This window comes from Rhinolophus sinicus, chromosome 3 (assembly GCF_057876585.1).
Source record: "Rhinolophus sinicus isolate RSI-liver-muscle chromosome 3, RSI-T2T, whole genome shotgun sequence".
NCBI classification, from domain to species: domain Eukaryota; kingdom Metazoa; phylum Chordata; class Mammalia; order Chiroptera; family Rhinolophidae; genus Rhinolophus; species Rhinolophus sinicus.
In genome coordinates, this window is record NC_142503.1 from 188,811,247 (window position 1) to 188,827,033 (window position 15,787).

At 41.5% G+C, this 15,787-nt stretch overlaps 1 protein-coding gene across 7 annotated transcripts in view; it reads right to left on the reverse strand.

The window, feature by feature from the left end:
- Nucleotides 1–15,787, reverse strand: part of KCNK10 (potassium two pore domain channel subfamily K member 10) — a 134,766-nt gene that overhangs the window by 46,221 nt on the left and 72,758 nt on the right. For all 7 annotated transcript variants that reach the window (XR_012494570.2, XR_012494571.2, XR_002138426.3 and 4 more), the window contains exons 3-4: nucleotides 12,709–12,826; nucleotides 2,653–2,813 (exon numbers count right to left, since the gene is read on the reverse strand). Coding sequence is in view for 4 of the 7 variants with exons in the window: in XM_019744470.3 (XP_019600029.2) it covers nucleotides 2,653–2,813; nucleotides 12,709–12,826 (279 nt within the window). In the remaining 3 variants the exon portion in view is untranslated. The remainder of the gene's footprint in view (nucleotides 1–2,652; nucleotides 2,814–12,708; nucleotides 12,827–15,787) is intronic.

Sequence of the window (15,787 nt, forward strand, 5' to 3'; positions counted from 1 at the left end):
TTATCAGCAATAAAGTTGACATTTTCATCTCCATATGACTCCTATGTCTACTTCTCAATTAGTTCTCAGCTTCAGAGGAGAAAAAAAAGAGTCTTCTTTTATCCACCCCATAAGAAGCCCAACAGTCACGCATTTTATTAGCCAGAAGCATTCCAAAAAAATACAGTACCCTCCGCCATTCTTTAAAATGAGGCTCAGATGTGGTAGAAGGACCCAACTCATGTCACCTCAGAAGATAGGCACCTAGGAGGCTGATTTTGTATTTTCTTTACTCCACAAAAGATAGCCTCTCTTCCCCAAGAACTGAGAAAAAAAACACAACAGATGAAGGGAAAGGCTTATCACTGAGGAGGTGGGGGAAAAACTGATCTTCCCCACAGGAACTAAAAATTCACAGTCCAGGTTTTATATAATTTTGGTTTATATAATTTTAAATTCTCAAATAATCACCTAAAAGTAACTGGCCTTTTAGATGTAGTGTAAATGAATGGCAAAGAGCTTGGAGAATTCCTACCAAAAGTATATGCAAACCAGCTGTTGCTGAGTCCCTTGTTTGCATATCCAGGAATTGTGCTCATCCCCCCTCCCCCCACCACCCCCACCCTGCCTGACCTCAGCCACCCCTTCCAACAGCGCCCTCCAGTGTTCGGCAAATGCCTACATCCTGTGGTGCCTGATACTGTACTGCTGGTTCCTTCCCTAAAGACCCCCAGCCCTTAATGGCGCTGCAAGGAACTGAGGGGACATCAGCACAAAAATGAAAGATGAGATTGGTAAGGCACTGACACACAGTCCTTGGAATGATCCATCGAGAGGCAGCTTTAAGGGGAAGGAGAGCAGCAGTCTATTTGAAGCCCGAAATTCATTAGGGGAAACTGAGTCTTCCAATTTGGTAGCAGATGTAGTCAAATGACTGCAACCTCTTCCCTCATTGAGACTACAGTAACTCAATTTTGTTGTTGTTGTTGTTAGGTTAAAGAGGAATTTCAAAAGCTTTTAGTCCAATCCTTTCTTTCTACAAATCAAGACACTGTGATCTACTAGAGAAGCTACCTAAACATGAAAATGCCTGGTCAGTCATTTCTCCATTTGAATCCTGTTTCTGAGCGTTTGATCCGCCAGACTCATTGTTCTCTAACTCAGAAAACCCTGAGGCCATGGTTAACGGGGCACCTCCGAGAACAGCTCTGGAAGACAGGGTTGTGGTTTAGGGAGACCTGACCATCTGAGAAGCAGAGAAGCTGAGCTCTGGCGGTTTCCATGGTGACCACTGAGCCCCAGGTACATGCTTTAATGAGGCTGATTGGCCAGCCAGCACTTAGGGAGCAAAAGTTGTGGGACACTCCAGAAAAACCCACACACCACTGCGGAGCTGCTCAGGTGAAATCGGAATGGGTGGCTAGCCTGCCAAGAAACACTTCTTCCAGGAGACAGACACACAGCAGCCCTGAACTCTACGTGTCTAGCCCTATGCCGAGCTCTTTTCCATACATTAATTTATTTCATCATAACCAAAACATTATAAAGTGGATTAAAATTCTATCCCCTTTTGCCAATGAGTAAACTGAGGCAGCTCACCCAGGATCACTGAGTTTATAAAAGGTGGACCTAAGCCAGCAGAGCGCCTTATTCCCCCTCCCTACTCTGACAACCTGAACTGGGGAGCTCCCTTGCATTCTTCTAGTGAAAAGTTGGCTGCAAGTTCTTGTCTCAGAGGGAAAAACAAGTTCAGGTTTAGAGCTTCCCAGTGATGTATACTTGCCCATTATTGCTAGATTCTGGAAAAAAAAAATCTCAAATTGTCATTTTTAAATATTAAATCATCATGAGAAAAATTCCCTAAAAAAGGTTTGAAAGACTTGAGAATTAGGTTGATAATGAGGGAGTAGAAATGACCTTACATATAGCAAAACACGTGTTCTATTAAATCACATGGATGGGTGTGAGTTAAAGGGCATTGGGAACCCCAATCCAATCACATCTACTCTACATGCCTGTCACCGGTGCCAGGAATGCCATCTTTAGTAAACAAATTCCTTGAATTGAGATTTTGGCCCCTTGTTTAAAGGTAAGTATTCTCAAGAGGAAAAAACCTACTAAGGCAATAGCAATTATCAACAGCTTCGTATGAATCAGTACATCACTGTGGTGGGAGGAAAAATAGGAAGGGGCCATGAGGGGACAAAGCACAACGCAGTGTCTGGAAAAGACAGGCTTCTGGAAGAGGTCCTAGAAGCCAGAATCCGCCTGAAGACACTGTATTTGGAAATAAAATGGAGTGAAGGCGTTCTAAAAAAAAAAAAAAAAAATGGATGAATTTACAATTCTCTACTTGATTGTAAATATACTAAGGAACCCATCTTCCATCCTTAAGAAGAAACGCACGTCTTCAGAAAATCTGTGTTGGCAAATCCATACTTAACCCTCTTATGTTGTGCTTCCAGAAATACCACTCTAAAAAAGGAAATTACTGCAAAGAGGAGAGTTAAGGCACAGTACCTGTGACTACCATTGGCCAAAATAGAAAATACAATCTTAACGTTAGACTATTCCATTAAAAGTGGACATCCCTGATGATTACTTCTGGATCCTGTCAGGCTAAAGCCCTTTGTATCACAGAGGTTATAGAGTTTAAACACAGGCCGTACTCACTCGAAAGACCTTCTCCACTCTTGCAATGCTTTTCCCAAAGATGGTTCCAAGTTGGTCTCCAATTCCAGCCAATAAGAAACCAAAGAGTGGAATTCCAAAGATGGCATATAAAATACAAAAGATTTTGCCTCCTTCAGTGCTTGGAGCAATATTCCCATACCCTGGTGAGAAATAGTAAAAAGAGAGAGGGAAATGGGTGAGGTAGCAGAGAACTTAGAGTACGGAACCAAAGACTCCACAGACAGTTTAACACGTTTCTGTATTCCCCCTACACACACACACTTTATGAGCTTTAGGGAGTAGAACTTCATTTCAAAGGCCCTATAAAACTCAGAACACTGTACTATTGCTTCTCTTCCTTCTCTACTTGTAAACAGTTTTAAGGAGATCCAGGTTTCCTGGATCTAATGTATTCAGTTAGATGACATTTTAGGAAATTTGTGGTCACCCAGATTTGTGTTTCTGATGGAGAATGGTACCATCCACTTCAGAAACACCAAACATCCTGGACCCATCTGATTTAGGAGCCTGCACACCTGAGAAGGTCGCTTTCAGATTTGAAAAGACCTTCTCCTTTACAGTCTTATCCCATGGGCATCCCCTCCCCCAGACTGTGGCTGTCATCTGCATTTGCCTTCCTAGAGTCATCAGCGTGCCACAGTAAGGAAACTAGGTGGCCAGATTCAGAAAGGACCCATGGATCATACAGCTCTCCTCTGGGAATCCTGAAAACAGTAAAGAGTGGGGGAGGGGAAGGAAGACTGTGTCTCTTTTCCACACTGACAGTGACATTCAATTCCCTCTGGCTCTCTTTTTCTGTACTGGGAACCCTGCCTCATCTTTGAGTCCAGCCTCTCCTCTTGCATCAAGGATTACCAAGTGCTCAATAAATGTTTGTTGGTGGAATGGATGTTTCAATACAGAAGAATCCTTTTATAATCAGGTCTACTAGTGTGTTTGTCAAATAGTGCTTTGAAAACACCAACATGTGCATCCTTGAGAGTTCTGCAATTACATAAGTAACTTAGGTATAGCAAGTATTGGGTTTACGCTATATGGATGGGGCTAAAGACAGTAGAGCTGGGGGGGGGCGGGGAAGGCTTATGGTGTTAGCACAGTTCATATAGAGATGAGGGTCTAAATTACTGGTTATTCGTTTTCATGCCAGTGAGCATTGCAATATTATGCTATCTATTGTTGAGATCATCTTCTAAATTAGTTCCCCGTGTTAGGGTAACTCATGAGGGTCCTGCTTCTAAATCGATGCAATGGGTGCGTTACTGGGTTGGTGGTCTCCAGTATGTTGGGGATGCAACACAGTAACGAACAGTGTTGATGGTTGGTCTACTAATCCTGTGTGCCCAGGGAACTCACTGTTGCTCCCTGCCCTTGGGTAATGAGTCACATAGCTATTTTCCTTTTCAATTTTCTACTCAGAATCATTCAAACCTCTTATCACAAATTATCTAAATTACAGTTTCCATTTCATATATGAGTGTTCAAGCAAGCCTTCCTAATCTTGCATTTCTTTTACTCACCACTGTTTTGATTTAATGGTGAAAAAAAAAAAGCTCTTGGAACTTTTTTCAGGTGCTTTCATGCACGGGGACAAAATCATTCTTCTAAGCGTTCCCCTCTACAATAATCTGATTTACATCCACCTGCCCTATGGAAAGGGAATACATGTGCCTATACAGCTCACATTATGCAGGTTTACGGTGACTCTTGGAAACATTCCAGTAACTTATGGAAACATTTATGACTCTTATGTTGCTATCTCACAATTGCCTGATAACTATCAGGGAATATAGGTTTTCTTTTAGTCTACTAACTCAGGAAGAAATATAGTGCACACACCAGCAAACAAATTGAGGCTTTGAACCTGCTGACTAGGCATCTTCTGAGCCCTGGCAAGTGCTACACACCCTCCTCCAGCTTTCAGAGAGGATCTGCCCCCACCGCCTGGATAAGGGACGGTGCTCAGGTAACCTTCCAGCGTCATCCAAGGAGCAGGAGAGAGAAGAGAGAAGACAGAGGCTCCAGATCCTATTCACCTCATTCTATCTGCTTGTCCTTACGCTCACTTAGCTGCTCCAAACCCTCGTGTTGGAGGGGTTCAAGGAAAACGTGGTAAAAATCAGTGAAGTGTAAAGTACTATACCAATGCCAAGTATTATTATTATTATTATTATTATTATTATTATTAGTTCCTTATTTATTCAATGTTTCATACAAGAACACTAAAAATTAAAGCAAAGTTCTTAGGTAAGGACACTAGTGAAGTAATATTTAGATTTAAATATATTTAATGCCATCCCTTCATATCAGACATAAGGTAATCGCCATTCTTGAGTAATGCTGTATTTTGTTCACAGGCATATGTGTGTGTCCCTGCGTTTAGTGACCTATATGGAGAGACTGCTCCAGGTTGTCCCTCAGCCCTGTCACTCTGGGAAAATGCCAGAATTGACATTTTGGAGCTTTGCTCTGAAGCAGTGGGAGGGCCACATTCCTGCATTTTTGGCACTGGTTGTTTCCGGCCTGTGAGACTGCCCTGCCCATCCTTCCAGAATGCTTGGTAGAACTGTGAGGTGAGGTGTACGGGTTGCATGCAGGCTCTAGAACTAGAGACTACAGGGATTCCTTTTCTGATTCTTCCACTTGACTAATTCTCAGCTCTTGGGCAATCTACCTACCCTTTCTACCTGACTTTCTTTATCTGAGAGATAGGGCAATTTGCAGCTACTAAAGATGAAATGAGTTACCTGTGAAGATTAAATATGTGTGAAGCCTGATGCAAAGTAAGCACTCAGTAAGTAAGCAATTATCATCTTGCCCTGCGGGAAGGAATCACTGCTAAGCAATGTCTCCAGGAAAACTGAGCCCCGGGAGAAAACAGATGGTTGCTTCCCACTTTCCTCCAGAAACTCCATTGTTCTCCCACGTCACCAGGACAAGGGACACAATGTCTGTAACTCAGGCTGGTCTGGCTCAATGACTTGGGTGGGGCTGGGAAATGAGAGGGGGTGACACAGCTGGGAGAGAGGCGATCAACCAGGTAGAACTAGCCCAGAACGTCAGAGCTGGACTTAAGCAAAGCAAAGAACATTCAAGGAACTACTCTACCATCTGGCTTCTCGTGACGTTCGGAGCAGATGACCAGCCCACCGAGGACAGTCTGTTCCAACTGAGGACCAAGGTGAGACTTGGTTCGTCCCCGCTGGAAAATAATCCCAAGCCCTTTATGAAGCGAAAGCTGGGGTTTAAAGAGGATTTAGGCTTGAGTATCACACGTATAATCCTCCCATTTGCTGTTTAGTTGCCAAAGTCAAATCTTTGCCAAACCATGTCTGTGCATCGAACCATTTGGTGAAGAGTGTACGTTCCAGAACTAGAATGCCTGTGCCTACAGGACTGGCTTTACGGGTGCGTAACCTGTGCAGTTAAAGAGGACCCCACATTTTGAAGGGCCCCATGCTTGGTTTAATGCTCTGCTGGTACCATTGTGATGTTCTTAATCATTTCTTAGGGAGGGACCACAGTTTCATCTTGCACTGGCTCCAGCATGTGATGTGCCTGGTCCTGATGAGTCAAACCAGGCGCCGCTGCTCCCATGAACCATGAGATGTTGGGCAAGTTACCTAATGTCCCTCAGGCTTCTCATCAGTAAAATGAGACTAATAACAGCACCTACCTCACATGGTTAACGAGAGACTAAAATAACGGACATGGAGCACAGTAAACGTTAGCCATGATGATCGCTATTTCCACAATCATGGGTTAAGCATCCAATTCATGTACTGGTTAATTAGAAATAGCTGTCCACGGCCAGTTAGCTCAGTTGATTAGAGCACGGTGCTCATAACACCAAGGTTGCTGGTTCGATCCCTGCATGGGCCGCTTTGAGCTGCACCCTCAAGAAAGGAAAGAAAGAAAGAAAGAAAAACAGAGAGAGAGAGAGAGAGAGAGAGAGAGAGAGAGAGAGAGAGAGAGAGAGAGAGAGAGGAAGAAAGAAAAGAAATAGCTGCCCAGGTTTCTTGGCAGGTACAGCTCTTAAACGAGGCCACCAGGCAAGTAACAGTTACTGGCTATCATCTGGAACCTGACCAGGGGCTCTCTCTGATGTGGGTGGAGTCAGGTGTCTCAATCCAAAAATGTCTCGAAAACTAGAATCCAATTGCATCCAGAGCTATTGGTAAGACTGCCTTTTGCAAGTGATGGTTTGTGGAAAAGCTTCTACATTCAGGAGTGAGTGTCATTCCTCCAGTTTTGAAAAACTAGGTACTGGGGACCCACCGGCAGTCAACATTCTAGAGCAGGTGGGACTTTCTCACATCAGCATCAACATTAGTTACTGACAAAGGCGACAGGTGCAGGATGTCCTCAACAAAGACTGAGTAGAGTCCAGTCTCCCTTCTGGCAAGGCTCCCGGTCTGGAGAAGCACTTGAATGCGTTCCCTTTTGCTATACACTTATAAATCTTTCTGTATGTCTGAGTGGAAAAAAAAAAAAACTTTTTATAAAAAACTGCTTTGATATCTTCAGACAAAAGGGACCTCTGAAACTGAGTAGGGTCCTGCTTTTCAGAAAAGAATCTATTCTTCCTAAGATCTCTCTATACACATTCTAAGTAATGAACACGTTTTTGTGTGTCTAAAAAGTACATAACCTCATGGGTCTCATGAGAGTCTTTCTGGAAAGCAATTTGGTGAGCTTTTAAAAGGTCCACGCCCTTGGACACAGCAGTCCCTTGGGGATTTTTCCAAGGAAACAACTGGAGATGAAGACCATACTCCATGCACAAAGGTTTTCATCGTGGTACCGTACTCTCACAAAAGTAGAAATAGCTTCAGCCTCCAACCACGTGTGATTATAGTGTGGATAGTAGATCCAACGGAACCCATCAAAGACTATGTTTATCAAAGAAGCTTAGTGATATTAGAAAATGTTTACAATATTACGTCACAAATTTTATGACCTCAAGCAAGCAGGCTAATGTTTATATATTTCACACATAACGAAAAGACAGCTCCTCAGCTCCAGCTGCCCCACTTCCAGAGTCCTAAATACTCTGGAAAATGTCTCAGGAAGAACTGGAACAATTAGTGGGCTCTGAGTTTTCTTATGAGCCTTGTTACCACATGTGATGAATGAATTCACCACTAAATAATTGGGAAAAACTATTATTTCTGCCCCTCATAATTCTTACTAACATTGTACTAAGGTTTTCTGTAGAATTCTCTAGCTATGATGTTAGAAAGACCCCTCCACTCTGGAGTTAAAAATTTAGCCCGCTAACTGTGTTCAACTTACATTATTTTCCAATGTATTGAGAAAGCGAGAGAGAGAGAGAGAGAGAGAGAAGGGCATTTTTCCCATTGAATAGAATGAGAACCCAACCTCTAGCCCTGACACTGAGCCCTAACACTGAAGTGGACGTGTGGCTTGGCTTGGGATTTACTTTGATTTTGTTTTACGCGTGTTTTATAGTAGTTTCCCGTTCAGCATCCTCTTTTCTTCAGGTATGACTCAATGCCCTCTCTCCCACTATAGAGGCAGACTTTCCAAAGCAGCCAGGACACAAGCACATGAACCCACAGGCTCATCCTATAGGGTGCTCTGCTTTAAATCTAGAGTAAATGGCCAAAGCAGGTGGCAGATGGCAGCTGCAGTGGCCAGCAGGGTCAGAGGAAACTTACCAGCACTCCATAATCTCTGACTCATAAGTGTGTATTAGTTAGGGTGTTTTCAGTTTGGGGCAATAGAAAACCCCATGCAGACTGGCTTAAGTAGAAAAGGAAATGCACTGATCCCAATAAATAGAAGGAGACCTAACATTTATTTCTTAACACTTCATAGGTAGCTCCATTCAAAGTTCAAAGGATGTGAGCAGGACCCCACTTATTACTGCCCTTTTCTTACTCTGCTTCTTTAGAATTCAGTGTTAGCTGAATGCTAAGTAACGAACACATCATAGAAAGAAAATAACTGGCAGGGTTCTGGGCCAATCTCTTTCCAGGAAATGAAGCTCTCGTTGGGCTAATCCAGACCTCACGTCTGTCTCTGAACAAAGGACTGTGGTCACACACATGCAGGGCACTGGATTTCTTAGCCTAGATAAGGGGATTCTTCCCCTGAGCCCTGGGGGCCAAGCGTGGGAAGGGGACCACTGGGTTATCAGGACAAGGGTACATAAGTGAAGGGGTGCCAGGCAGCAGAAACCAAGAACTTGGAGTCATTTGCAAAATTCAAAGATTCCTTAGTATTAGCAAATAAGAAAGGCAGAAAATGTTACATAGCAAGTGTTCCTCATTAGGTGCATAGAACCACCATTCCTCAATCACATAGTGTTACGTGGGTCAATGAACGGTTCAATAAACGAAGCTCATGGGATCCTAATGAGTTGACACAAATACCATCAGTGCTCATTCCCATGTAGCTGTAGTGTTTTTTAATGCAGTATACAGACCACTGATTTAGCCATTTTATAAAATAAGAAAATTAGAATTTTCCTTTTTCTGACTTCTTTACGTTATGCTAATGTCTCCTGGATCCAATACTGGGTACTGGAGTGCATTTTCCAAAATGTACATCTTGAAGTGGCTTAGACTTTCTCAATTTTAATTATTTTACTACAAATCCTCCTAAAATACTTGATACATTTCCCATCTTAATAACCAGAATTTTGAACACAGTTTAATCTGACATTGTCTTCTCTGATCCACTAAAGAGATGACCTCAAGTAATGTTGAGGTTTACAGCACTTTTTGCCCTCACACCAAATGGTGCCAGGTCATCCTGCTTCCTTTGCTGGGTGCTGTGAGACTGTGAACTGATATAACCCAGTCTGGTCTGGAGTGTCTGTAAAGGTTTCTAAGCCCCAGACCCACTAGTGTAATGCACACCTCTAATAAATATTTGTCATAGTTGATCTTAATATGGTTGCAGATTTGCGACTGTGAACCTCGTATGTCATAAAATATGACTAAGAGGCATTCTAAAAAGTAATGACAATCCTCTTTCCTTCCAAATATTCTTATTGCACATAACTTTCTTGATTGCACCAGTGTGGAAACAACACAGGTCCTAAAGGCTAGGTCTAAAAACAAAACCAAAAATCTGTGTCTCTAAAACAACCTTTAGCCTCTGAAACCTGTACCAATAGGAAGTTAATCACCAGAGATGTACATTCCCCTGGGAAGGCATGACCCACTTAAGATGTAGTCATGAAGGAGAAGGGAGAGGGAAGAACCTTCCAGAAGGCATAGCTGGGCCTCAAGGAGCAACAGATGAGGGAATTCCTTCTAGGTTTTAATGAAGGAATCCTCCCACTACCAGGGCAGAGGGGTCTCCTGATGCCTGTCTGTCACTGCTATGGACTGGTGACTGTTGTGTGCGCCCATTCTTTTGAATAAGAACTTTTATTGCAGTGTGACTTCACTATTGTATGGAGGCACATAACTCTCAAATTCATTTTCATCAGAGCTGGGAGAGGGATATAACCTAGCAATTCCACCACATGTGTAAGGATTACCAAAAGAAGCTGAGATGGGACAGAAGCCACATGGGGAAAAAATAAAGAGAAGAAACACAGGGAATGATAAGAGAGCCCATCTGTGGCAAATCTCAGAAGGTGCCAGCAAAAGTCTAAGTATGAAGGTAAGGATCTCACCTTGAACTTCAAAACAGATCTCCCTGTTTGCACCAAGTGTGGACTACTGAGTGAAGAAGCAGAGCAGGAGAAGCTCTCCTGAACTTGATCTGATGAAGAGAAACAGAAGAGGCAGGACAACCAGAGATAACAAAGATGGGCCATATTTGCAGGAAGCACAGGAAAGCGGAGAGTCTAGGAATTTGCTACCCAAATAGTTACCTACTTCTCCCGGCTCTCTTCCCAGCCCCAGGGAAACATTCAGCAGATAGCTGGCACAGGAATATCCAATTTGTTTGGAGTCAAGCAAAGAAACTCGTCCAGCATAAATATATTAAGTTTCCATTTTTTAAAAAGGTAAAAAGAGTAGCAAAACTTTACCAACGGATGAAATACACTCAGGAGAAAAATGTTGCCCCAGCGAGACAGAATTGTAGCCAGCTATGAGGTAATCACCTCTAAGAGTCTTTACAGAGAAACCACAAAGCAGAAATTCAAGAAATCAGGAAAGAAATCGTGAGGTAATGAGTGAAGATGAAATGGGAGCTAATGGAATTAAGGAAAGAAATAAGAAGGGAAAAAAAATCCACTAATGATCACAAAATGAAAATAAAATTGGAAGGAACAGATGGCAAAATAGGCACTATGAAAAACACAAAAAGGAATAGAGAGGATAAAACTACCAAACCGAAAACCAAGTTTTAAGAGTTAAAAAGGAGCCAAGGGAAAATGATAGACATAAAGACAGGCAAAGACGTGATGACATATGTGTAGTTGGAACCTCCAAAGGACAGAACTAAAACCATACAACAGAGAAAATGTTTAAAGATGACAACCAAGAAAACGTTCCTGAAATAAAAGCAACAAAACCTAGTAGTAGTAGCAGATGAAAGATAAAGAAATAATCCTTTGAGTAGCTGAGCAAAAAGATCAAGTCACCTATAAAAGAGAAAAAAAATAGGCTGACATCACATTTCTCCACAGCAGCGTGAACATCAGAAGGGACTGAAGCAATACCTACAAGACCCTTAAAAAACGACGTGACTCAAGGATTTCATTTGCAGCCAAACTGCCGTTCAAAGGGAAGGCTACCATGTTGAACAACACAAGAACTCAGGAAACATTGCTCCCATGAGCCATTCTTAAGTCGAGTGACTATCTGAAGATGAGTTTCCGTCTAGCAACTGAGGATGAGGAAAACCAAGGCAAAAGGACGAGAGGTGAACACTGACAATATTTAAGTGTAGAACTACAACTAAAACAAATGGGAGTATCAGGAGAACAGAACAGAATGTAAATTATACGTATACCCCAATGTTACAGAATGAAACAATGAGGAATAATGGATAGTGGAAGAAGGAAAGAAGGGGAGATGCTAAGTTCACTGCCTACATTATAGGTGATAGCTGAGAGCCCAGAGTTATCATTTAAGTGAGCAAATCACGTAATGGAAGCAGAAGCACAGTTAGTCATTTAAAAGTACACATTGAAAGGATGGTGTCAACTCAAATTATGTGATGGAAAAGGAGAGAGAAAAGAGATATCATCGCCCATAATGGGGAAGTAATAGATACTGCTGAAGGAATAGAACGCTAAGGTTATTATATATGATTATAATGATAAAGTTAACCCCTAAGACAAAAATACAAAACTCCCCAAGTATCAGAAGAAGACACATAAATAGTATAAGAAAAAAATCGATGCAGGAAAGAAGTAACTGTAGTTCACCATAGGATCAGTTGTGAAGAGCACTGACCTAGTCAAAAAACAGGCAAATGTTCAATTTTGACCTAATGAAACGATAGTGGGATGATTGGCGAACACAAAGAGAGCTCTTCTACTGTAGAATGGGGAGAAAGAGAACTAATTGCTTCTCTTCCATAATGGGAAATCAAGAAATATTCTCTAAAACTGAAAATGCAGGAAGTAGCTATAGGAGTGTGATTATTTACAAATAGGGAGATGAATTTCAAAATAGCCAAGCAAAAGAAATGAAAGTGGTTGCCCCTCAGGAGATGAAAAGGGAGAAGGAGGGCAGCAACTGCTGTTTTTCATAAACTTTCTAGAACATTCTGGTTCTTTCATATATAACTTTAATGAAAAGTACAATTTTTAAAAAAGAATTTGAGCTCAACTGACCAATTTGTGTTTTGATTTTTCACACTAACCTTTTCCTTACGTCCTTTCAAGCTAAAGCCTATTGAGTCTTTTACTTTGAAAAATGTTCTTCATTCTCCTTTCCTTTTATTGAAAGCCACTACAACCACTGCATTAATTTGACAGTGTTTCATAAGCCTCCTATGAACCCCAAGCTGCCATATATTCTGCAAGGACAAAAGCATTGACTAGGTGCCATTACTCAGGATGGCCTGCTGAGAAAAAGAGATTAGCAAGCAAATGGATACCTATGGTGGTGATGACAGTTCCAGCAAAGAAAAAGGCACTTCCGAGGTCCCAGTGACTGCTGTTGTTGGAAGAATTTCCTATTGGACTTACTCCTGCATTGTCAGCATCAAGGGCATGCTGCAAAGAAAGTGAGAAAGCATGAGACTCAGTTAAAAAGTAAAACAAACATAGGGGTGCATAAACTTTTTTCAATTAGAGTTTTGGATTTCTCCAGATAGATACCTAGGAGTGGAATTGCTGGATCATAAGGTAGTTCCATTTTCAGATTTTTGAGATACCTCCATACTGTTTTCCAAAGTGGCTGCACCAATCTGCAATCCCACCAACAGTGCACAAGAGTTCCCTTTTCTCCACATCCTCGCCAGCACTTGTTGTTTGTTGATTTATTGATGATAGCCATTTTGACTGCAGTGAGGTGGTATCTCATTGTGGTTTCTATTTGCATTTCTCTAATGATTAGTGAGGTTGAGCATTTTTTCATATGTCTGTTTGCCATCTGTATGTCCTTTTTAGAAAAATGTCTCTTCATGTCCTCTGCCCATTTTTTAACCGGGTTGTTTGTTTTTTTGGAGTTGAGCTGAGTGAGTTTTTTATAAATTTGGAATATTAACCCCTTATCAGATATATCATTCGCAAATATCTTCTCCCATTCAGTAGGATCCCTTTTTGTTTTATTGATGGTTTCTACAATGGAGTATCACACAGCCATAAAGAAGAAGGAAATATTACCATTTGCAACAATATGGATGGACCTAGAGAACATTATGTTAAGTGAAATAAGTCAGACAAAGAAAGACAAATACCATACAATCTCACTTATATGTGGAATCTAAAGAAAAGAATAAATGAATGAACTAATCAGAAACAGTCTCGAAGAAATAGAGGAAAAACTGAGGGTTGATAGATGGGGTGGGGATAAGGGGGAAGGTGAGGGGATTAAAAAGTACAATCAGTAACCACAAGATGGCCACGGGAAACAAAAGTCAATTTGGGAAATGTAATCAATAGTGTTGTAAAGATATTGTAGGGTATCCGATGGACACTTGTCTCGTTAGGGAGACCACCTCAGGGATGATGTAGATGCCTGATCACTGCACTGTACACCTGAAGTTGAACAATAATGAATGTCAACTATAATTATATATATATATATATATATATATATATATTTACAAGAAGCAGAGTACACCATTAGGAATAGAGACAGTGGAAATGTAATGGCTGTGTGTGATGTCAGAGGGGTAATAGATGGGGGGAGGGGGGTTGTTATTGTGTGAGGGATATAAATGATAAATGTCTAACTATTACATTGTTTTGTGCACCTGAAACTAATAAAAAAAAAAAAGAAGAAGAAGAAAGAAAAAAAAGTAAAACAAACCAATAAAAAGGATTTCCCTGCTCAAGAACCTGTAGTGCTCTATAGGGGACTGGTGACGTGGATGAGGGTACAGTCATAAAGCGAAATATTATACACCCACTAATTAAAATCTAGAAACTTAGTTTTAAGTGGGGGGAAACTAGGGTATATAATATGGTGCCATTTATGTAAAATTTGCAGGCACAAATTTATGCAATCCAGGCTGGGGTTATGCAAATTGCATACATATTGCTTTGCATATATATAGAAAGATGCCTAAAAGGATTATCACCCAAAGTTATCATTCCTGGGAGACAGAATTTTGTTTGCTTTTGACTCTTTTCTCTTTTGTTAGAATGTTTTACATTGATTTTGTTTCAGGAGTGCAGGAGTTGAGAGCTTGGGGTCCTAGGTCAGACAGACTGCCCTGGTTCTTGCTGTTGTTAACTTCAAAATGTTGGACAAATTATTTTAACTTCTCTAAGCCCACACCTCCTCATTTGCAAACTGGGGATAAAAATAGTTCCCCCGCAGAGTTGTTGTGAGGTTTAAATGAGATGGTCCATGTGGTGTGCTTAGCCCAGCACCCAGTTAGGGTTTAACTCATAGCCAATTTCATGGCTGTCATTTCACTCCCCCCTCACACACGGACGCATATTGCTCCCGTTTAAAATAAGTGACAATGACTTCTCACTGACAACTGGATTTGGAATTCCATGCACCTTAAAATTCCCAACAAATTGGCCACATTGATGATCCATCCTCATCTCACACCTACTATAAAAGTCTCCAGCCCGAGCAGAACATTCCATGAGACAGTCACTCAAACCTCTGGACCTCTGCGTATGCCCTCCCCTCGACGTGCCCATCCTTCAGGGTCTAATCCAGGCCCCCTGCTCCCAGGAGACATGCATAGAATCAGGTGAAAATCTCTCAGGAGCCCTTCCTGCAATGGCCCCAGCCAAGCCCTCTCAGGCCAGAGAAGACGACAGGAAGAGCTTTCAAACAGGTGAGCTATAGTAAGGAAGTGACAGGTAGGGGCTTCAGAGGGAGGTGACAGACATATGAGCTACTTCTAGAGACTCCATTTCCCAGACAAAGTTGGAATAACCCCATGTGGAAATAAAAAGATATAATTAAATATTGAAATGTGATTATATTTATCCTAAATAATGCCCATTAAGCTTTGCTAAAACCGACAGACAGTGGTTGCCACAAATCAGATTATAACTCAAAAAGTCAATCATCCTTATATTTTTACCTTCAAACTCTTTAGACCAGAGATCAGCAACCTTTTTTCATGAAGTACCAGATAGTAAATATTTTAGGCTTTGTGGGCCACCTATGGTTTCCGTTGCGTATTTTCCTCTTCTTTTTACAACCCTTTAAAGATGCAAAAAGCATTCTTAGGTCATGGATTGTACAAAACCAGGCGGCAGGCTGCATTTGGCAGACCCCCAGACAATTGATCCAACAATAGAAAACATTTTCTTTTGTTTAAGTCTTTAGTGGATTCTTTCCTGCCTCTAAGAACATGAAATATTATGCTGGCCACTGTTTCTAACATAAACTCTGGAACCCCAGAATTTAAATCCGGCTGCATAGGATGCATACAGGCTGTCTTTGCCGATTGATTAAATTGGTCTAATTGACAACAATCATTTAATTCATCAGGGGCTTTGCTCTGTTCTGCTTTAGAAGAGAGACAGATGGCGTGTCCT